At 41.3% G+C, this 25,119-nt stretch overlaps 1 protein-coding gene across 1 annotated transcript in view; it reads left to right on the top strand.

Annotated features, from left to right (window-relative positions):
* Positions 1–1,356: 1,356 nt before the first annotated feature.
* pdgfd (platelet derived growth factor d) overlaps positions 1,357–25,119 on the top strand; it is a 49,849-nt gene continuing 26,086 nt past the window's right edge. The window contains exon 1 of the mRNA XM_076100512.1: positions 1,357–1,959. Within this exon, the coding sequence (XP_075956627.1) occupies positions 1,842–1,959 (118 nt within the window). The 5' untranslated portion in view covers positions 1,357–1,841. The remainder of the gene's footprint in view (positions 1,960–25,119) is intronic.

Raw genomic sequence — 25,119 nt, 5'->3', positions numbered from 1 at the left:
AAAATACAGTAAGAGAAAGATAATATCTGCTACTGAAACTGCACTGTGATCCACTGAATAATACTGCGATTCTCTAACTTCACACTCAAACATCCTACTGTTGTAGCTGTATTTATAGTACTGTGTCGTGCCCTGTCCCTGCTTTGTCCGTTTTTACCATCGATGTAATTTATTGTCTTCGTGTGTGAAATTATCGTCTTGATGTCCAGATATGTTCCTTATAATTACAGCCTTGGCAGGTTGCAGTTGCAATGAGAAGAAGATTCAAATGTATCCGTGTGTGTGTGTGTGTGTGTGTGTGTGTGTGTGTGTGTGTGTGTGTGTGTGTGTGTGTGTGTGTGTGTGTGTGTGTGTGTGTGCATCATGTGAATGCGAGGCGTGCGATACATCTGTGCCCACCAGCGATCTTTATGTGTACTTAGAAATTCACTCCCCGGGTGCATTATGCCTTTGAAGCTCAGCAGGGTGGTCTAGTAGCTTTTAATTTTAATTAATTCCCCCTCTCTATTAATAAACCTATATCATTCCCTAAGTGGTTCTAAGTGTTAAAGGTGCTGCATTACTCATTAGCCGATTGCTGTGTTATGAGAAGGCATTGTGCTGAGTTAGCAGAAACCTCAAGTTGGCAAGTTCATCCCATAAAGTCTAAATAACTCTTAAAATGAGACCTGGTGGTCAATGGGGTGTTAAGTGTGAGTGAGAAAGTGACCGAAAAATAAATTGAAAAGGGGTGCTGAATAACCACAGAGTGAGGGAACAGACGGACGGATGGCGTCATTTACAGGAATTCCTTGTAGCTGTTTTTAAATCATTAAAGCATTTCATTCCATGAAAAGAAAATGACAGTCAAGATAATTCTAAAGTTTTTTTTTTGTATACTTTGATGCCCCCATTACACAGCTTGCCCAATTAATAGTATGCAATGGCCTTCTTTCTGTCGTCAGAATCCAAGTTAAGTCATGTCAGCTGTTTCCTTAGCTCTCTGTGTAGGAAGATCTAACTCCAGAGACTTCCTGAACCCCATTGAGCTGATGACCCTCCCTGTGCTCTCCTCTGAGGGCTTCCTTAAACAAATATTCCCTCAGTGGCGCATTTCCTCAATCCACTTTGAAGACGAAAGTATGCCAACACCAACATAAAGTAGTAATGAGATAGATAGATAGATAGATAGATAGATAGATAGATAGATAGATAGATAGATAGATAGATAGATAGATAGATTTTCTCCACTAAAGTGTCTTTTAAATTGCTTTTTTCCTCCTCTTATCTGACCTCCCGCCCTAGCATCTCGCTAAATTACACACACACACACACACACACGCACACACACACGCCGTGAGCGCGCACCACTCAAAGTTTGACGCGCCGACTTCCATAGCACAGTCGCGTCTGATAGAAAGCAGTAAACTATGCGGGATATTTCTCGGTGACTGAGCATCATTTATTTATTTCGCGGCGATAAGACGTTCGGCGCCTATAAGCTCATGTCTGACCGTGAACGGAGCTATTTCAACGTTACCCTCCACCTGCACTTAATTGTTTCGGAGTTTTGCTCTCGGTGGCTGCGTGCGCGTAACTTTCAGACGAGGACAAATATTTGGAATTTGGGGCATTTTGGCACAAGACGGGACACCGTGTGCGCCAGGCGTCAGACATAGAAGTCAACAAGCGTCTCTCATACTGTAGGAGAAGAGACAGAGATATAAAAGCTTGTTGAAGTTGCTGAATGGAAAGTTAGTTTTGTCTTTCTTGGTCGCGGGACATTTCAAGTGAATCACATTTCATTTACGGGAAGGCGGATAAGTTCTTCAGAGTTTTTACGAGTTTCTTTATTACTCACCATGAGTTCACCGGTGGTTTTCCAGATATGGACGGTTTTTTTGCTGGGGACTTTAACCGGGGTCACATGGGGTGATTTGTCCTCCGCCAGACTGCTGAGGGGCAACATCAGGAGAGACGGTGAGTCTTTATCATCGCTCTTTTTCTTTGTGTTTAGCGTACACGTCTTTACTGCTGACACAGTGTATCTGCAAAGGTCGGTTATAGTGACCATCTTGTAAAAAAACAAAGTCTACTTAATTAGCCTGTAATTAATATACTTTATTTTGTGTTATTGTAGCCTATGCATATAACTTGACTTCTTGGAATTGTTGCCCTATTCTTTTTTAAAATAAAGTTTAGATCAGGAAGTGGCTTTTTTTCATTGATGCATCATTGGATCTACTTGTTTAAATCCCTTTTTATGTTCTTTCTCAGCTGAAATACTGTTTTGGAAAGACTAATGGTATATTGAGATATTTATTTTTGACTTGTGGTGACCTCAGTGTTACTTAAAATAGATATCAGTTGTTTGTAAGTGCGGCAGTTGACTGACATGGCTTGTTGTAGTGGATTACTTGCTGACACACTGTTGGGTGAGTATAGCAGCAACGGAGTGAGAAAAGTTAAATGATGTACAGTGGGTGCAAAAGGAGAGGATAAGCAAAGTCTGTTGGATGACAAGCTGCTCGTGATTGTTAGGCTTAAATAAGGAGCATGCATGTCCCAGAACATTCCATTATTGCTGCAGTGCATCCCTCCTTCACTGAAGCTGCAGTCTTCAGACTTCTTGAGCCTCTTTCCTATCTAACGTCCTGCAGGTGTGCCATTATACTTGGCCCTGAGGCTAAAGTCATGGTGCTACAGTGCCTTTGATTACAGACACACACACACACATACACACTCACACACACACAGCTGCAGGGTTGCTTTTGGCAGGGAAACATGAAAATACCACTGTATTAGGTTCTAACCTGGGCGCCTGCCCCTGTGGACGGTCTCACGTCTCACTCCTGCGTGTGTGTTAATAACAAAGGAATAACATGGAGGGGTGGGTCATGACTTTAAGTCTGAGTGTCCACACATGAAGTAGCTCCCCATCAAAAACCTCTTAAACTTTCTGAAGTTAAGATTATTTTTTCTTATTGCATTTAACTGTTCATGATGAATCGTTCTAACCAAAACTGCCACGCATATTTAACATCGAGTCCAAACACACTTTGATAAGTCGATACCCACAGATGTTTGAGTGATGGATTGCAACCTGTTCGAAAACAGTTGCCAGGTCTTTTCCAGTAAGAATACAAATGGCATCATAGACACCGCAGCACAGAGTGACAGGTGAGCTGCAGCAGTGCTGTGAGACAGAGCAGACGGTCGGGAGAGAAAAGCAGCGAGTGATGACAAAGAAACGGCTCGTTACCAAATACAAGTTGATGCTGTTCGGAGACGACAGCTGCAGTAACTTTTATTTGGTCAAGGTTCCAAATACCAGCAGGATAAAAAAAAAAGTATCTGCTACCTCACGGAAAAAGTATGAAGCAGTAAAGTTCAGAAGAAGGCAGTGATAAAGCTCCAACATGCTTTTACGCTACTTTAGAAATGGGAGTTTTTATTACTCATTCCAACAAGATTTAAAAAGATCTGCATCTCAGTTCTTTCCTCTGTAGTTATCATTTTATGTTACTAGGAAAGAGTCTAAGACTACACTCAAATGCGCACTTCATTCTCAGTTGTTTATTGACTTTTGTTTTTTTAGCTGGTACAGATTGTTTTTCATCATCAGATTCTGATAAAATAATAGACTTTGCCTCATCCTCTCCTTTAAAAGTGCTCCATTGACTTCATTATAGGCTGAGGACAACAGTATTTCACTGTATCTTTACATAGCAAACAGTCGTTTGCTGCTATGTAAATGATCTGAATTTGGATATTAGTACGTTTAGGTGAAAAAGTTAAGCACTGCTTTGTTTTGGGGCAGGAGTGCTCAGTATGAGATTTAAATCCACAACAGGCCATTCATATATTTTTTATGTTAAACACATACTTAAGCTTGATTAATTTGCTGAAAATTTAATTGAAAGAAAAAAAACGTACACACTGATGCACATTTCCCTTTGCTTTCTACACTTGCCGTTACAAACCAAATAATTGGTTTAGTGCACTCAGTGAAGGAAAAGATGTCCGTTGATATTTCAGAGCAGAGTTGTTCTCTTGAAGCAGTCAGTCAGTAAAACAATGAGTGTTTAATCATTCTATCACAGGAGTGTAAAAGATTAGATGGCATAACTTTCTTTGAACACCGTCACTCTCTAAAGATCTCCCTGACAATGTGTAATTCCATGGCACACCTGGGCTACTACGGTTGTACACTGGTGTTTTGAGGCACAGCAGTTCAGTGTTGCACAACTGTGTGGGTACAAGGGAATGTGGGGAATACTTTTTTTAATCCTGTTGACTTCAAGATGAACTGAAGTTATGCAACAATATTTACTTACACACACTTTACCCATGTATGAAAGTACAAACACCACTCACAGTTTAACTTGAGATTTTGCTCATTGAGAATGACCATGCTTTTAGTCGGTGGCATGGTTTTAACCTTCTGAAGAAACACACCCTACAAACATACACTGTCTGTGTCATGCAGTCATTATGGCCACTAAACAGAGACTATAACTTCCACTCAGGGAGAGAACCACAATATATTTTATAAAGGCTCCTGGCATCTTTCTGATTCCTCCTCTCCTTTAGGTCTTCTCTTATCTGTTGCCTTCCTCTCTCAGTGCTGCCTTATCAGCCTATGCCTCGCTACATATCACTCCATCTTTCCAGACCCTCCTCTTTCAATCTCCCCCTTTCTCATGTCTCTCTTTATCTTCCGATCTTTCCCCATCTGTTTCAGCTCTTTTTAATCAAAAGCTATTTCACCCTGTTGGCTCCATGAGCAAATATAATGCGGCAAACACTGTCACAGAGACGCACGCCAGCACACTTGCACAATTGCACACTTGAACACTTGAACACTTGCACGACACAAAGCTACCTGCACAAGGATAATACTTTTGGCCAACCTTTGTAAACCAACAAACGTTTGAACATCCATTGTGGATACACTTAAAAGATCGACATTCACGCTGTAAAAAAATGGGGGCAGACACAGATACAAAACAAGTTATATAGTAAAATGCACATTCTGCAATTGCAGATAAATCATACAGTACGAGTGGCTGTGCTCACAAAATCATGCATGTTCTTACGCTGAGCTGAGCGAGGTGTTGGTGATGTTAGTGAGTGTGATGTCATGATCCTTGACCGTGTCTCAGAACCTGAGGTGGCCTTGCCTCTGATAACAAACACGCACACACACACACACACACACACAATATACAGTCATTCACTAATGTCTCACAAAGTATACATAAAAAGCAAAGAAGTTCATCAGACAAGCAATCTCACTCTATTGAAACTACTGAGTGCCATTTTTGTGTTGCCTTGGGGCAATGCTGCGCTATAATGGCAGTAAAACACCAAGGGAAATCTGTATTAAGTGAAATACTTGTTCAGAACATTTGTATTGTGCAGCAGTTCATTGGCAGTGAGGTTAAGTGGCTTGTTGGCATCCAACTGTATAGCATATAGATTTGACTGCTCTACAATAACGTCAAGGATATCTTCTTCCAATAACCTCTTGAAGTAATAGAGTAGGGACATGATGTCATCAGCCTGCAGAAGTGTAAGTGTAATTACAGTACCAGTATTACTTCTGCCTCTCAAACCTGATTAATTCTTCCTCCCTTTCCTCAAACTCACTGTCCTCTATCAGAGGGTATGACCCTATGTATCCCAACTGTTCGATAAGGCTTCTATACATATTTTATTATAAATATATACCTCTTTATTTTTATCATCAAGTCATGAGATGCAAAATAGTGACATCTATCTTACCTTCCAATCAGATCGTGCTGTCACTTCACTTGTCTTTCTGAAAGGAGGTCCCGCCCCCAATTCATGCATCATACTCACTCCTGCACTTCATTTGATTGTTAACATACATATAGCACATTGTTGTGTGTAGGAATGAAAAAAAAAAATAGGTGGAAGGAGGGAGGAGGTGCAAAAAGGTGTTCTGTTGCCTAAAGGCAATTGCATTCAGTACAGGGCTACGGTCCATTTAATCAACTGATCTAAAGCTAAGCCAATTTGTATCATTTTAAGAAAAAAAAACTGTATTCATACTCTGCGCTTTGAGTTGCAGGAATACAAAGATTTACTCATGGCATGGGTGGAGGCCCATCCACCTGGCCACTGCATCCTGCAACATCTTGAGTGATTTAAGACAGGAGGCAAAGGGGTTCATATTGTTTTTGTGTCACCATGTTAAACACGGGGGTGACAGCAGGGCGGAGTGTCACTGAGGGTTATTGGAATTTATGAGTCACTCTCCCGACAACCAACATGGAAGTACTCCCCACCCGCCCAACCAGGCCGACACACTAACACAATTACAGGATCTCCCTTTCAAGGGAATCCCCCCCACCCAATAAACACTTGTCATCTCACACGCACACACACACTTTTCATGTGAGAAATTGCATGAGCTAAAGTTGTTCCACCCCTAAACATTTGGCAGACAGTCTTTTCCTCCCCTGCAGGGAGGAGTAGAGGAAATAGGGTGGTGACCACTTGGACGGAGAAGCAAAGACTGAGATGATGCCTTGGAAATTGAGTCGAGCTAGGTGTTTGCTCTGTAATGGAAATTGTGGTGTTAAAGGTTTATGTGCCTTATGCTTTATGCATCCCCTGCTGTGGAGAATGTGATATTTCCTACTTCTTTGGGAGCACCTGGTACGTAGATGTGTTTTACGGCCGGGAGATGTTTTTATCATTTTCTTTGTACTACAACTGGAAAGGCTGTAGGAGTTGTTTGAAGGGATAACAGGCATGCGTGCATGCACTTTTTAAAGATCTGTACGTGAATTGATAGACAAATATTGTCTTTGTGCACTTTGTTGCCTCGCTCTCATCACTCCGGACAGCAACGGATTTCAAGTTCCCATGACATTTTAGGTGGAGAGGGCAGTGGGAGAGACATGGAAGTTTAGAAGGGAGCTTAGAAGAGTTAGAGGGCACAGAATAGGAGGAGAAGAGGGAAAAGGTGTGTTGAGAGAGATATGCCAAGTTGAAAGACCTGTCTCTCCACTTTTCTGCCCCGTCAGCTTCAAAGGAGAGATAGTGAGACCAACGGCAAGCCAAATGGACAGAGTATAAAGGAGGATATGGAAGAAAGAAGGACTGATAGAGGAGTGGAAGAGGGCAGGGGGAGATAAGGTATTTCTGGAGAGGGAGAGCGAACAGAGTAGAGTGCCAAACATCAGCAGATTATCTGATCTCTGTATCTGATCAAAACTCAAATCATAAAGCAAAAAAAAGAAGGCACAACAACCAGCTTTATCAACATGCAGTACCTTCGCCACTGATGAAGGCCACGGACAGATCCTGCTCCCCAGATTGGGAGTGTCTGGCTACATTCATGCACACTCACTGAAGTGGAAACATAATGAAGCTTCTTCACCTCATGACACAAATGGGATTGTTTAAAAGAACAATGCATTCCTCAAGATCAATCAAATACGCAGACTATCATAACACAGAAACACACAATTCTTTCACACTGATGACGTGAGTTCAGGTAACAGCCATCATCGCATCTCCTATTAGAATTACGACAATTACAATGAGGAGCTGTGGATGAAAAGACCAAGCTGAGTCGTAAATCTAGTGTTTGAATTGTGGGAGGCAGAGTGGCGTAAATCCCTTAGCAACATATGCTAAGAACTGACTTTACTCTTTCCCCCGTCTTACTGCAACCATGCACCTCCGGTCAGCCACCCTAGTAGCTTATGGTGGCTCATTTTAGCTGGTCTTAGGAAACTTAAAGCAATAGTTTCACATTTACACTTATTTGTGTTTTTGCTGAGAAGTATATGAGACGATTGAAACCACTCTAACAAGTGAGGTGAGAGTGGATCTTCTCATATAACTTTCAGCATGAAAGCAAATGAGCTAATTTACCAAAATGTCAAACTATTGCTATAACATAGATATCACAGATGTAACCGATTGGATAAGCTTACTTTGTGATTACTGTGTATCTACTTTACATTGCAAAGCTTCGCTTTAGCTGACAACTCTTTCTGTTATTGTTAATGCATACCTCTCCGCAGAATTATTTACCTCCACTGATGTGTTTAGTTTCTTTTGGCTACTCTAAATCAATTTACAAGCCAATAAAGCTCTTTTGAAATTGAGCCGAGTTGGGGACACAGTAGAGGGGAACCAAGAGAGCAGGAAAGAAACGGGGAGAGGGAGACAGATGTTTAGTCATGTGTAGTCAGTCTTGTAGCTGAGTCGTCTGACTGGTACAGTGAATAGCAGAGGAGCAGGAAAATGAGACAGAGAGAAAGGAGGAGGTGGAAAGAGACACAGGATAGGAGAGATGCAGGAACCAATTAAAGGAGAAAGTTGATCAAACCAGTGGATGAAAAAGAAGACAAGATAAAATGAAGAACATGAAGAGAATAAACATGGAAACGAGGTAGGGAGAGGGAGTTAATGAACAGAATTGTAAAAAAAAAAGTGTAAGAATAAACATGTGGAAAGTTATAATTGAGCGGAGATGAGAGGTTGATCAGGGTAAAACAAAGAGCTAGAACCGAAGGCGCGGAGGAGAGAGATGGTGGAGGCTGTTTCACAAAAAACAGCTGACATGCAGGTGAAAGAAAGAGCCGGGGAGGGGGAGAGGCAAGAGGGAATAAAACGAGGCAAAGTGAGTGAGTGTGATGGATATGAAAAGAGACTAGAGGTAGAGAGAGTAGAGGTGTGAAAAGAGTGATAGAGTGATGCATGGAACAAATGAGAAACAGGAGTGTGAGGGAGAGGGCGAATAAGCTGTGAACGTGAACAAAAGAAAAAAGAGAGAAGTTTTTAAAGAGAGAGAAAGTTTGTGAACACACAGGGAGGCACCTGTCCAAAGTGAGAGACACACCGATGAATAAGAATGTAGGATTATAAGGGGAAGGAAATAGAGTGCGTGGTTTTAAGAGGATGTAGATTAGATGGATAGTGAGCTTCTCCCATATCATTTGCTCTTTCTCCGTCCTTGACAAACCAAACTAATGTGACTCACTCATCAGTAATTGCATGAGAAAACGTCTGATCCATGTGTGTGAGTGTTATAAATAAAGAGATAGAGAGAGAGAAGGATGGTGCTGTATCTGAGCGTTTAGGTTTACTGCGGTAGTCTGTGTCGCCGTTTGTTATAGAAACAAAACCCATTGAGTTTATTTTCGTGTATCAGTGCCCACATTCATCAAATCAAAAAAACTCTAATTTGTAAAATACCAAGTTAAGTACAAGTAGTATACTAAGTACTATAGTAAGTTAATTTAAGTATAAGTAGTTCATATTAATTGTGTTATCAATACAATGGATGCTATAATAGCGTCTGCCCCGTACAGCAGCAGCAGAGTCAGATTTCACTTATCACGTGATGTAAGGAAAGTTAAAAGACAAGACAATGGTGGAGGATTAGGAAAAGCAAAAGCGCTTAATTGGCAATATTTCTGATTAACCCCAATGCTAAGCATTCCTTTTATTCAAGATTTGAGCTATTTTGTTGAATTGCCTCTTAGCAATTGCCTCTAGCAAGCAATGATGCAGGGTATATATCTAGGGCTTTTATTGTGAAAGGTAAGGCTTGAAGCAGTGAAGCTGTAATGCGCCACCGTTGACAATGTGAGAGCAATTAATGCAAACATACATTTGGGTGACAAATTGGAGGCATTAGCAACGTTAGGTGTCAGTAAAGTGTTGGACCAACACAAGCGGTCACAATCACTTCCAGTAAAATGCCTCAAACGTCCTATTTACAGGAGTAACTCTGCTGAGCAACAATGCCACTGTAGTTGTAGCGGGTGTGTTAATTACATTGATATCCCCTCAGGCAAGGTGTTGCATGCAAACAGGCTCTCTGAGGGGATTGTGAGGGAAATTAAATGGATCTCAAGTGCAGCTATTTGGCACTTATTTGGATTTTCAGTTGGATAATAACAGAAAGCCAGCAGATCTTTTATCACGCTGCAGGCAGAGTTTGTACGTGAAATCAAAGCATTGATGTATCACGCTCCATCAAAAGGCGAGGTGTTCATTTTCTGATTTGCAAACATCCTCAGAACGGCAAACAATGTAATGTATCGCGTGTTTCAACCAATACGGACTAAACACACTTGTTTGTTAGACTGATGGCAGCTTTGACCCACTATCACAAGTGGTGATATTTGTTTGTGTTCTGCCCACTAAGGAGTCATAGAATTGGAGTCAAATAGTGCTGAAATGATTTGTCGATTGATTGAGTCTAAAACTTTGATAATTAATTCATTGTTTGTCGGTAAAGCAAAAATGACAGACATTTGCTGGCTCCTGCTTTTCAGATGTGAGCAGCTGTTGCTTTTCTCTGTTTTATGAAAATGTAAATTAAATATAGTTTTTGTTTTTTTTGTCACTCAAAACAAGTTATTTGACAACACCCCTTTGGGCTCTGAGAACTTGAGAAGAGTATTTCTCACTAACCCTTTTCCGACATCAATCGAAAAAATAGATAAACAGATGATGGAAATAATCATGTCCTTGGGAGGTAGTCCAGTCACACAACATGAGTGCACTGCTGCACTCACACCTAACCAATACGTTCTGATCCCATCTTGTCACAAACAGATGCTTTTTCTGGAGCCCATTGCTCACTTTCTAACGCACAGGGTGTCCCAGCGCATCCAACTACGATGTCCTGGGAATGAGAACGGGCTGATCTAACACACTCAATATAATGCAACATAAATCCAATGTGCCCTTTGCAGTGGCAGTGTATGTAGGCTGGGATTGCTGCTGCTGCACCGCTCACCTGGAACCGCTGCGCCCAGTTGAGGCTGCTGCTGTTCATTTGGCATTTTATAAGCCGTACCTCCAACCATGCATCCATCTGTTGAGCTCTGAATCTAGGCTACCCTGGGAAGGAATTATTATTGTCACTCCCCAATCTCTGCGATGCTGAGTTTGGTGAATCCATTAGGGCTGTGATGAGGTCAGAGCCTCAAGGCCAAAGATAAATTACCTACATATTCTGTGTTCACATAATAATATGTGTTTTGACTTACAGAACCAAAGTCATCGTATCCATTTCAGACTGTATAGGACTCTATAAGCCCAATATCTCATTCACAATCTGACAAAGAAAAGGAATGGGAAAGAACAGGTTAGTCAGTAAACTAAAAGAAAAAGCCACAGAAGTTTAGGTGGCCAGCACGACACTCCAAGTATAAACACCTCTGTGAAACAGCACAGGAGGTATATTGTGCAGTTTAGGATGTTTTCTCAAGAAAAACACACCTGGGAATCAAGTGCTTCAAGTGTTTTCAGTACCTGCTGAAACTTTTAAAGCACAAGATACAGATCCTGAAAAAGAATGGTGTGACGCCAGTGGGTTTCTGCCACCAGGGCTAAGTGAGGGTGAGAACATGACCAGATGTCAGAAGTGACACTGCAGAAAGATGAGAGCAGGAACCGCTCTCACCCCAGGAGATGCGCCCCTGCTGAAGGAAAGAGATAAACACTGTGTATTCATGTTGTGTGTTATATATATATATATTCATATACTTGTGTGTGTGTGTGTGTGTGTCTGAGAGAGAAAGAGAAATCATCTAGTGCACTGTGAGAGATGTCTTTGTTACTCTGACAATGGTGCTCTGACACAAATGAAAAATATTCTTTTTTTTTTTCTCTCTTCTGTCAAACACTTTTATCTTTCCCTCTCCAACTGTCAGCGTTTCTCCTCATATTTCCCTCACTCTCTAATTCTCCATTTGTGTATCTCAGCATTTCTCCCGCTGTCTCTCTCCCTCTCCTTCTGTCTCTTCTTGTCTTCATTAGCTTCCCCTGTCCTGTTTTCATTTAATCATTTTTACCCTCTGAATTTGGTATCTGAGCAGCAGAATGTGAGCAAGTGCAGAGAGAGAAGTAGAGAATATAAATACTGCAGGAGAGATGGAGGAATGGGGATAGGGGACATGGATCGGAGCACAGATGGAAAAGGGAGAAGGGATTGTTAGAGGGATATAAGAGGGGGGGGGGGGGAAATGCGAGAAAGGCTGAAAGAAAAGTTAACAGGCAGAAAAAGGAGCGGAAGAAAGAAAGAATATAAAAAGGAGAAGGGGAAAGAAATGGCAGGAGGGTGGTGCTGCTGTGGAGCCTAGAGCAGGATAAGTGATCCCAGTGGTAGATAGAAGGTCAGATACACACTGACAGTCAGACCACTGATTAACCTTGCGCTCTGACCACACATACACACACTCTTCCTGACGCAACAGCACAACAACACCCACACACACACACACACAGCTGATGTGAGACAGACAGACTGCGAGCAGGATGGCTGTCAAAACATCAGCATCTGCTCAGCATCTCACACAACGCTCAGAGCAAACACACACAAACATACATCTTGCAAACAGCGTCCAAGCAGCCCTGAGAGGAATCGAGGCTGATGTTTGATAAACTTGTGCTACCACAGCTGGGGCTTAGCTAAAGCACACACACACACACACACAAATAAATGTACATACACACACAGCCCAGCAACAGCCAATTTCACCCAGTTTTTTCATAAAGTTATGTGTTGAAACATAACGCGAGGGAAATGTAAAGGAAACACAATTTGTGGCCAGTTATTACATTAGATGTGTATGATATTGTGACTGTTTTTTATTGTATATGGCCTTCGATGTGTGTTTTCTTCTGTGAACATATTAAGTGAATATCGATGTGTGCGAGTGTGTGTGTGTGTGTGTGTGTGTGTGTGTGTGTGCAGAGCTAATTGATTGTCCTCGTCAGCCCTGCTGTTCAAACTGCAGTGGCTGTCAGCAGGAGCCAACTGCTACCCTAACAAGCACTATAAACACACACACACACACACACACACACTTTCATACTTTCTCACAAGCACACACATTATCACATTAGCCCCTTAATGTAGAAACAGACCCACAGACATAAATGCACGTGTAGAGGCTCAACAATTCTAAAATGCATGTGGCATGATGCGTCTAAGAAGAAGAAGATACTCCACACAACACAGCAAGCCACACATACTTTACAGACACAGACACATACACACACACACACACAGGGAGGATATTGCTGATGAAGTGTGGGTAAATACACTCCATCACAGTTTAGGAGGTTACACAGAAACAAGCCCCTCTCATCCCTCATCCTCTGCTTCTCTCTGTACTGACCCTCCCTCAAACCCTCCTCACAATCTGTCGTTACAACTTGAGCCGGCTTCCTTCACCCACCTGCTTTCTCCTCTCTTACTCTCCCTCCTTCTTGCAGTCATGGATTTCCGTCTTATCATCACTCCTCCTCCTCCCCACCCTTCCTTTCTCTTTCTCTGTTTCTTCTTGTCCTCCTCCCTGTCTCGCTTTTTCTTGTCCCCTTCACTTCTCAATTTTTTTCTCAGATTATATTTTCCATCCTCCTCGTTTAGCAAGATGGAGCTTTCTGTCAGACGTTGTTTTTTGGCGCCTCCTTCACCCCTCTGTTTGTGCAACACTGTAGCAGCGTATCTGTATGGCACACGAGCATGTAGGCATGGTGTACAAGACCGTGAGAGTTATACATTATTGTTTGTATATCTCTGTGACTGAGTTACAGTTTGTATATGTAGCTGAGCTGCTGCTGCCCTATAAGGTTATCCTTATAGGGCTGGGAGATATGGCCATCTTCTATCACGATGAGGTCATTACTTATCTTAACAGTATATGTCACGATATTGCATGTTTTTTGCTCTATATGAAATAACCACACTGTGAAGCCTATTTTTGTATACTCCTGTATTTTCTCATTTAATTAAGCACTTTAGTGCAAAATGAACACAAAAAAATACAAAAACAATTCCAGCTATACACCGGTTATGTACACATGCATGCACACACATACAGAGTAATCAGATTCAAATGATAGTTTGGTTCAACCGAGTTTGATCAGAAATGTATGCGTATAGTATGTTGTTGTTATTATCAATTAGGCAACGCAATTGTGTATCACGACATCTCGATATATGATTTCATCACAGTATGATTCAATTTCAACACAATACATTTTGAATTATTATTGAATTGTGTTATGCATATGTCAACATGTGTAACCAGCATAGATGTAGACAGGTAAAAACATTAAGCAACATGTTATCTACAGGAAAGCCTTCAAATTATTTGTATGTTATTTACACAACAACAAAAAACTTGACTTGCACTTGACACAGTTCTAAGAAGCGAATGTATGTGAAGTGACCGATATGAAGTAGGGTCCATTGTACATAATGGGTGTGCCATTATGCATTGTTATAAAGGCAAATGTGGCGACTATGAAACATGCTTTAATCTGCATTGATAATGCATTTCATCCCCATATTTTGCCTCAATGCCATTTTTGCACAGCTAGGTTTGCCATTACCTTCCTGTGCCTTAGGCTCTCTCTCTCCCTCTCTGTGTCTCTATATGTGCATGTGTTAGTGCTCCTCGGTTTAAGCATCGCCATGCATATGACCATGAATATGTATATTTTCGCGTCCTAGTACACATGCATCTGCTTGTGTGTGCACCACCTTTGTATTTGTGTGTTTCAGCGGCTTGAGCCATTCGGCAACAGCGTCTCCACTGACCTGTCCTCAGTGCTGACTCAGCTGTTGGTCCCCTCTGCATTATTCAGCAAGCAAAGCCAAAGTGTTAAACAAGAGCACATCACAGCAGAGGACGGAGGCATGCTAAGTGGACTGGCACAAGACACGGAGAATGTAGAGATGTTAGCTTAGTGCGACACAGAGATTAGCTTGTAGAAACAAGACGAAAGCCGTGTCCCATTTCCACTCACGCAAATTTAAACTTTGCTTTGAGGACGCAGTGTGTTCACACTGACAAAGACGTTAGTATGAATACCAAATTGGCTTGATGTTTGAGTGTTGGATGTCTTGATAACAACTATCATTCTACAATGCAACACATACAAAATGTAGGAGATTGTCACAGTTAAAAAATATTAATTAAAGATGCCCCAGCTACATCACGGAATATAAAAATACCGCTTTGGAAAACATGGCATGTGGCTTAAACGTGCAAATGCACTGGTATGGTCTTTCAATTCAGGTTAGAAAAGTGTGAGAATTCTTTGTGTGTAAAGTCATTTCATCTCTTCTCAAGTTGTTTACTTCACATAACATCCTTATGTTTTAAGAATGACTTCAAAAATGGACATTATCCTTTCAACCTTTCAAACGTAGATTTTCTGCCCTAGTTGGCAGAGTGCAGCTCATCCCTCTTCTTTATACCCATTAGGCAAATTTGTCCCCAAAACAGGTGTTGAGTCATAGATGCCTGAGAGGCACTCACAAAAGCTAAGTGGATGCTAATGCTAATCAAAGGCCCGAGAGGACCATTGAGACTCGCTGGTGAAGATGTAAGGACCTGCAGAAAAGCCCCAGTACCAAAGAAAATGTTAAGTGAGTCACAGCTTCCCAATGCTGTCTCTCTTCCTAGTGTTTGCTCTTTGAAATAGACAATAAAAGCGAAACTAATGATGAGTTTGCTCAAATCGGCACGCAAGGGACCCACAGACACAAACATGCACATAACTACATCATATGCACACAAAGAAGTTATTATCTTTGCTTACTTATGAGTGGAACTCAGTCATGCTCTTTGGTGTTTGATCTGTTTCCGTATCTTGGGGCTTTGCGGACTTTCCTTGTTCTTTTCACAGTCCAATAGCTGCAGCAGTGTCTCCCTCTCTGTCTTTCCACAGCCAGTGCTCCCTCTTTTTTTTTGTTTTTTTTATCTGCCCGCATTTATTTTCTCTCCCCGTTTCCCCTTCACTCCCTTCTTCTCTGTCCTTCTCTACCCCGCTCAATCACTTCCCCCGTTTCTCTCTCATGCACCCCACTGCCCTTCATCTACGTTCTCTCTCATTCTCGATTCAATATGCTCTATTGGCATGAATGTAACACGGATGGATTCCTAACGTTTCTTTACCTTCATGTTGGCCTTCTTCACATTTCTGTCTCTGTCTGTTTGTCCTTCTGCTCCCCCTCTTACTTTTTCAGTCAGAGTTGTGTGGTCAGTCTGACAGACTACGGTAAGCTCAGAAAGCAGTGTTTTGGTCATGTCCGTGGCTGTTTGTCTAACCTCTTCTGTCCGTGTCACAGAACATGCCTTTGTGTCGGCTTCAAAGAAACACACACACTCTCGCACACAAATGCACTCACACAAAATCTTGTAAATCCTCAAACAGAGGTATATGCTCACCCAAATACCCACAAAGCACACACACACACACACACACTTTCTCATGCACATTGTCACATGCCGACGCTCTCACACTGAAAATAAGAAGTGAAGGGAAAGAGAGAGAGAGAGCTAGGGAGAAATGGGTGGCTGACTAATATGTACCGACGATGATGATGATCATACTTTGTTGTCAGATCACGTCTGACATTTTTCTTGCATCACAGCAGCTCCATTTGCAACACACAAGACAATAAAAGACCCCTCAACATAAATTTGATGTGCGATTATGCTCCATATTTGATTTTAGGATTGCACAAAAGATCATAATCACGTAAAAACAAAGGAATAACTTGTCTTCTCGCTCCAAGGCGCAAGAGATTCTTTGTTTTGTCTTTTAGCAGACAGATTCAATGTGGTCTTTCCTGCATATGGTTTGTCATTCATACCTATATATAAGTATTTAATATGAAAATCCCTGCCTGATTTTTTTCATTATGAATAACAATACGAACTATATGAGAGTCAGATGGTGAACTAATATCGTGTAGAATAAATATTTTCCAAAAGCTTCAAAATAGAAAGTTTTTTATGGTAATGTTGCCAGGAAACCAAGATATTTATAACATATTTCAAGATATAAGTTTCAAGCCAAGCTTTAACATATTACACACAAATTCAATAATTGGAAGTGGATAGAAAAGGTTATGAATAAATACATTTTTAAAGAACTGTCCTCACTTTTTGTGAGAGGGGATCTAAATTACGATGATACTGCAGCTATTGTGCATATTTTTCCATTTCATAAAGTTTTTACAGATTAGTGGAAACAGCTTCTGAGATTCAGGCCTCTGGGTTGACTAACAGTTAAAGGCTTTGCTCAGAGATGTGCCATCAACTTCTTTGTTGTGCGTCCGACTGGAGAACATCACTCCCCCGTATAACATATGAATGTCCAACCCGTTCTTACTCCCGAGGCCTCAAGTAATGCACTTCGGTCAGGGCTTTTTGGCGTCTGACACCAACGCTCATTTAGTGTGTGTATGTGCCGCAACATAATGGGCAGAGCAACTGACGTAGTTTAAGCGAGTCCACACAGGGTGAGTGGGAGGGGGATGTGGATGGTTCAAACAAAAAACGGTCTTTTGTCCAGGAGACCGATGTTCGTTTCCCGTGTGAAACTAAAACTAAATGTTGACATTTTGTCACGTCAGTCGTTTGTGTCATTAGTTACATGACTAACATGCGGAAGTCACGCATGTTAGTCAAGTTGAAGTCAACCACGCTCTTTTTGTAAACCTACGGATTGGTGTGAGAATGTGTTGGAATTTCATTACGAGACACTTTTTCCCTTTTTTCAACAAGCACAAGTGCCTACTTCCCCGTTAGAATTAAAGTGATGTTAAGGACAAATGTTGTGCCCGTTCACACATATATTGCACGTATCAAATTACTGGTGCAGACATGGAAAAATTCCCACCCACAAGGTGGAGGAGGCTATTACAAGAGGTAAGTACAATTCTTTGTCCAAACAAACACCAAAGAATCAAAAATGACTTTTCAGTTCACCTTTTCAAACCTTTTTCCTGCCGTTTGACACACTATTCTAAGAAAGGACTTAAATGGAATGGATGTTTGGTTTTTGTTTGTGTATATATAGGGGTTTATGCTTTTTGAACACATTCCCCTCATTATTGAGATGGAATCCATATTCATGTTATCCACTATATTCTGACCACAATTCTATGACCATCGAGCTACTGCAGCAGCTCTTTTGTGTCCAACTGAAGGCGCGTGATGCTTATAGGCCTGCTGTTCTCTATAATTCATGAATATGTAAATTTCAGCTGGCTCTGCATCTATGTAACACACATGAGTGCCTATGTGGCCTGCCTAATGCAGCGGACACTCCCACACCCTTTCTTTAAACATGTATTCTCCTTCTTGATCATAATTTCAGTTAGTTAGACATGGAGAAAAACTGAAATGTCCCTTCAGTCTAACCCCTTCTGTATTCTGCCTTCCTCTCCATGCCATCGCTCCACTTCAGAATCCCAATTCCCCACACTTTTACACTGACTGCAAAAAAACGTGCAGTCTCTGTGCATAAAAGAAAGTGATGGAAGTTAATTGGTTTTAGCAGCAAAGGTGGGGCTGCACCAAAAAGATCATCTAAAAGAAAAGATTAATATATTAGACAGAGGAGGAGGAAGAGAGATACAGTAGTGACACACTATGTTTTTTGACCCTTTAATGTTTAACGCCTTAGGGAGCAAGTCAAACCGATGGTCACGCCCTCGGGGAGGGGGAGGGTTTGACTTGGTCCCTGAGTTGTGAAATACTTGAAAATGTGAGAATGTACATCTGGTGTCCATTTGGTTTAAAAAAAAATATATTTTAGAGCGTCAGAGTTTCTGGCACGGTCAAAAAGAGAGGGAAAGAGAGGTAGAGAAGATGGTGCAGGATGGAGAGAACAGAGGAAGTGAAGAAGAGAGAGGAGGAGAAATGGGGGGAGAGAGCCGATGCTGACCAAAGCTGACACCCCTCGGCATGCAGTGTTCACCTCCAGGGTGTGTGTGCGTGTCTTTTTCATGCCTCTGTGCTTGCATGGGCGTGACTGAGTAACAAGGGAGAATATTTAAAGCTGATTTGTCATGAGAGAGCGGCAAAACAGTGGAGGCAGCACAGGCTTTGATAAGCAGCATAGTGATGCGCACGCACGCACACACACACACACACACACACACACACAGGCCGTGAGCTAACATTTAGCCAGATGGAAAAGGCTTTGGTTATTTCTCATGGGTGGGAATACTCTGAGGGTACAAGGACTTCCCGCATCAACAACCAAAACACGCACACAAACACAGACATATAGAATTGTGACGAAAATATGGGCACACACTAACCCCCTACACACACACACACACACGCATTTATACAAAAACACGCGCACAAGGGCACACATGCTCACGGTGTTAGGCAGCGGTTTTGCTGCTAATGGGCAATGTTTTACATTCTGTTGCCACACACAGATGAATAAACACTTCAACTGATAACAATGCATGACAGCAAATGGGCCTGCAATAATAATAATAGTAATAAATAATAGCAATAGAGATGGGGAGTAGATTAAGTGAGTCTTTTTTTAAAAGTCAAATATTTCTGTAAATTATCTATTAGCATATTAATTTATACTGAAGCCAAATTGGCTTGCTACTCACTAAAATTACATTTACTAGACCCAGTGGTTGACCCAGATGCTGTCTCTAAATACAAATGAAGTTGAAGTAATCAAGTGCTGCATACAAACTACTGTGCAGCTTGTCGACTGTTTATTAAATAGTCTTTTCCTCAACATGTCAGACTTTTTCCGACACTTGTCGTTAACATTCTGACAGACTGATTGTTTTCACTACTTCATTTGTGTACTTAAACTATATATTTGTTTCCCTTCATAATAAAGCAATTTGGAAAATATACTCATTTGCTTTCAGTTGCCAGGCAACCATATGAGACACCAGGCTACTACTACTGCTCCCAGCCAAGAAATAGTCCGTCCGGCACATGGCCGCTTGTAAAATAAACAAAACAACGTGTTTATTCTGTCATTTTTATTCTTTGTTTGTTGTTGTTTTTGTTTGTACCGACACAAACAAATGACAGATATAACATGTTAATAACTGGTTGGTCTTTGGACTGAGCACGGCTAGCTGTTTCAAGATACTGTGCTAAGCTAAGCTAACCAGCTGCTGACAGTATTAGATTGAATGGACAGATATGAGAGTGGCTTATCTTTCCGCAAAAAAAGCAGATTTTATAAAACGGATGTAATTACTTAGTTTTAAAATAATTTTAATATTGTCAAAGAACAGAAAATCCCATCCCTTGAAAGTTTAAAACACCTATTTTTTTAGACAGAAACTGGGACTGCCACCAAGAACAAAAACAGCGACATTGCATGTCTCAGGGGAGTTCTTCACAGCTGAGAGTGAGTGTATTATGTGTGTCCCTTTAGTTTGTGTCGGGGCTTAGGAGAATTCATTTTGAGGAGATGAAAGTCAGACAGGATATGTTAGACGGGATGACAGATGTAGGAAATGGGGTTGCCTTGTTATAGGTAATGTCCTGTGGGAATGTGCCTCTGAGTGAGAATGTATCATAAGCAAGCTGTCACTCAAGAAAACTATAGTTTGGTCTACACAGAATAGAGACTTAGATTAAAAAGGGATGAAGTTCAATATAAGTGTTTGCACATATGTGGCACTTTTAATTAGGACAGAAATATGAAGTTTAACATCAGTTCTTTTATTGTGACTTCAGTACGTTCTCCACTGAGATGTGTGTCGGTCTCTGATGCACATTGGTTGCTGGGTGATTAGAGTGTGATTGGCACTTGGATCAGAAATAGATCTCAGAGCAATGAAGAACATCACACCCTGGCACTGGAGGTGGGAGAGCCGAGTTTAATTTGTGAGAATTTACCCACATACATCCTGGCAGACGTGCGTCTATGCAAATACACATACAATCAAGACCTTTTTCTTGCAACCTCACACCCGAAAATACACTTTAATAGCCACATGAATAAACACACACACACAATCACGCAGTATCATTGTCACAAGTGTCAGATTAGGAGACTGAAAGCTTAATTGCCAGTGTCAGAAAGTTTGTGTGTGTGTGGTGTTTGAATCTAGAGGTGGGAGTGAGACTGTCAGTGATATTATCAGCCCTTGCAGATTGCAGAACATTAACTTTCTGTCAAGTTCAGAAGAAAGTTGTGTTATGCAACTGGTTTAAAACAAAAGTCTGTCGCTTTAATAGAAAGCATTACATACCCTTATGTGTTGTGATGTTATGTTGCAACGGCTTGTGTAAAGGGAGCCATAGAAACAACATCAGATATGCTGATGAAGCATGAAGATGAAAATGAGTTGCAGTACTTTAAGAAACGGTGGTATTCATCCGAGATAAAAGATACAAGGGACTGTTTATTCACTGCCTCTTCTGCAGGATTGCCGACTATTACAACTCGCTGAAGCAGATGAGCTTTCCCACTCCTGTAAAAACGTGAAAAACACTTTTTTTTATCCAAAATAGTGCCATTATGGTTGCCACTGTTTCATAAGAAGTACATAATAAAACACAGAACTTAAGTGTTTTTTGGTGCATTCCCCATGCCAAATCAGGCAGCAGTGATAGTTACTGATTAGTAAAACAATGGCAATTCAATTAAATGATAACAACATTTTGTGTGCTACTGTAACTGACAACATGAGTGGTCTTAAAGAGAAGTGAAACGAGGGAGAAGAAGAGAGAGGGCAAGTGAGAGACACCAATGAAACTTTTTTTTGCTTACATATTTGGAGGTGATTTACTGGAAGAACATGTGTTTTCATGCATGGTTAGGCCCAGTAATAACAGCCCTTTCATAATTTCATGAATTTCATTCATTCCGTGCCCTCTCCGCAGTGTTTGGACAGTGACACATTTTTTTTTTTTGCCTGTACTCAGCAAATTGGATCCGACTACAAGACAGGCTGTGAGGTTGAATAGCTGACATGATGGTGTTCACGCTCACATGAAAGTGTGTGTAGCATTTAAAGCCCTTTTTATACAACGTTCCCTTATTTATGGGAATAAAATAAATTGGACACATTACTAAAATGAATTACATTCAATATTTTGCAGTTCCCTTCAGTCAGGGATTGACTGAATTCAATGATCCAAAAACAAACGCTGTTCACCCATAATTGTGGTTGACTTGCCTGTACTGCACTGTAAGTTAATGACAATATTACTGCTGTATTGTGCAGCAAAAATTGGGGACTATGTCAAGAAAGTTTCTGATTCCTGCACGATCTACCAGATTAAGATGTGAAAATCCTCCAACACTATTATAGCTTAAAGTCAGCATTGTCACCTTTTCATTTCAGTACAGAGCCAAACAAAAATGTGTCACTGTTTTCCCATGTCTAGACTACACTGCGTATCCCACTGTGCCTCCAACGTATGTGTTGTTTGCAGGATTCTGCTCGGCCTTTTTCCCCAAAATCCTATCCTTGCACTCATTTGCAAAGCAGGGAGACAGAATGTAAGTGCCAGTTTCCAGTAATGTAATGCATTTTGAAAGGATTTTACATCGCCACAAAACGTCTCCAGGACAAACAAATGCAAGAGATGCTGGATGTGTCACTAAATAAAGTTGTCAGTGTCCAGGACAAAACAATAAAATTGGCAAAAACAAACATACAGAGACCAAACTAAATTAAATTTGACGAGCATACTGTCTCATTGGCTGCTAAACCAGTGCTGGCATCCCCGAGTTCACTGAAAGATCTCTTGAGGCCCAGACACAACAAAACTACATCAGATAAGTAGCGAGGAAGGCAGACTGCTCACGTCGCCTGTGTTGCATTTGAACACACAGCAGACTACAGCCAACGGCCGACTAGCATGTACGTTCCACGCCTGAGTGAGAGCAAATAACTCTCAATATCAGCAGTTAGCATTAGTTCGTTTTCGTCGTGTAAAAACGGAGAACGGAAGACCTCGGACTTCTGATAAGCCGTTGTTACTATACAGATATTAAATGAAGCAGCGTTTGCCAACCATTTTCCCACCACGCTCCCTCACCACTTAGCTTCATTCCAGATGTCCATGTCATTGTAAAATATGTGTGTATTGGAATGATCAGATGAAGATGAAAACTGAGAAGAGTCCTCTGTGAGTTCCCTCTTGACTTTAATCTTTTGATTGCTTTACTCACTTCAGTTTCTCTTCTTCTACTGATTTGCTTAATTAGAAAATGTGCCCATTGTCAACCTTATCTGTGTCAGTGTGAAAAACACCTGCAGTTGTTACTGATGTTATCTGTCTCTGTGGCGTTTAGCTGCAAAATCAGTTGTTCTACTTCAGCTTTGGTAGCTGTGAGGCGCTATACCGCTCAAAAACGTCCTTGTTTTCTTTGCTTAAGTTTCCAGCAGTGACAATGGGATCTGGAATTGTACAGTATTTTACCGTTTTTGACTAGGATATTCAGCCGAAGAGGCCGCTTGAGGCTGCGGCTGATAGGGCCGGCGGGAACCCTGCCGAACGTGAGCTGTTAAAAGCAAACATAAAACTGGTGGAGCCTTTGCTCAAATTGCCTTCAGATGCCAACAGACACTGAATCATTCTGCTGTAATGAATGTCAGCGTGGGCAGTTTTTGTTAGATGCCGTCGCCGACGATAACACGGAGAGAGAGAGAGCCGTGTGTGCGTTACTAGGCATGAAAGTTGTAGTCCTCACTGGGATAGTGATGTGATGGAGATCTTCTTCGGGATCCCGAAGACAAATTGTGAAAGACAATCAAGACCAGCAGTGCGATTTTTGCCATTTTATGAAGTTTCTGCCTCCGAAGAAGGAGCGAGTGCCGCCAACGAGCCGCTACAGTCGTACAGTTACAGCGGGGTGAAAACAGTGTGTGGAACCGGCATTCTTTCACATCGAACTTTGTGAATTTTGAATTTATTCTGACAAAACCAGAGTTACTGATTGTTGTGACTTGGAAAAACGAACCAAGACGTGTTTAGTGAGTTTTATTTTTTGTTTCTGTCCACTTTGAATAAAGTGTTTTACGTTGAGTTAACAAACCAATTAAGCCCGTCTTAGTTCAGTGCGAGAGAGAAACTTGAATTCAGAAGTTGTGCGACTGTATTTTTCGGCTTAGGTGTAAGAATATTTGCTTCACTGACGTTATGCGAGTTTACTTAGTTCATTTGTCAGAAGTAGTGAAATTGCAGCTTGTGCGCAATGCATCCTGGTACATGTAGGCAGAGCTGGCACGGCTCGGCAGCAGAAGAGATCAGCTTTGTCAATATAACACACAGAGGTATTTATTGGCAGAAATGAAATATAATATTGACAACTATGCATTTATTAGTGTTTAATCACCTGAAACTAAGAATTGTTGTGGTTTCATTACCTTAGAATAAACCGTTTATATCTACATAGGGAGCTCTTCACTGAGTCCGCCATGTTGCGCCGCCATGTTTTTACCAGTGACGGGCCGTGTTTTGTATACCTGAGCCTTCAGTGCTGTCCTACTACAGTTGTATCTACATAGGGGGCGGGTGGTCTTCCACGGAGTCCACCATCTTGCACCGCCATGTTTGTGCAGCAGCCCTAAACGGACGCTGGCTCTAGAGAGAGCCTTTTGCGTTTTATGTTATCTGAAAATAGGGATGCGAAACCTGGTATTAAACGGGCCCCGGTACCAAATAATTAAAGATCGTAGTACTGATAAGCCCCTACGTTACTGGTGTTTTCATTCGTACTTTTTAATGTTTTGGTGTTATTTATTATCACGCTACAGATTGCATCTACTCTGCACTCTCTGTCGGGCTGAGCTCCTCCAACTACACACACGCACGAAGCGCAAGCAGATAGCTCTCTGAAGTGAAGGATACTCGAGTTGACAGCAACTACACTTGTTACGTGCAATAAAATATTTTTGAATAAAAAGCCAATACTTTATCAATACATCTGTGCAAAAAGAACACGACGAAATTGAAAACTAATTCAATCGGCTCTGTTCGCATCCTCTCATCCACCGCCGCTATGTTTACACAAGCACAGCATGGTCGACATGGTCGACCAAAAGCTTTTTCTTTTTCTGTAAACTTCTCTGCTGGCTGAGACAAAGCAGCCAGGAGGGCAGAGGACAGGAGGCATGACTCGGTTCTTCATTCTTTATAAACGAAGAAATTGTATTTATTTGATTGACCTTTTACATTTGTTTCCAGTGAGATATGAATTACTTTATATAGTGATTTTGGGGTATTTAGTTGGTTGCAACCAAGATGCCACTAAAAGGTACATACTGTTCCTTTAACAAATGCTTTTGAAAGTAGCGCGATGCATTTT

This window comes from Anarhichas minor, unplaced genomic scaffold, assembly GCF_050575085.1.
Source record: "Anarhichas minor isolate MPS153535 unplaced genomic scaffold, ASM5057508v1 ptg000026l, whole genome shotgun sequence".
Classification (NCBI taxonomy): Eukaryota; Metazoa; Chordata; class Actinopteri; order Perciformes; family Anarhichadidae; genus Anarhichas; species Anarhichas minor.
Note: the sequence above shows the minus strand (reverse complement) of the source record. Positions and strands in the feature narration are given on the sequence as shown.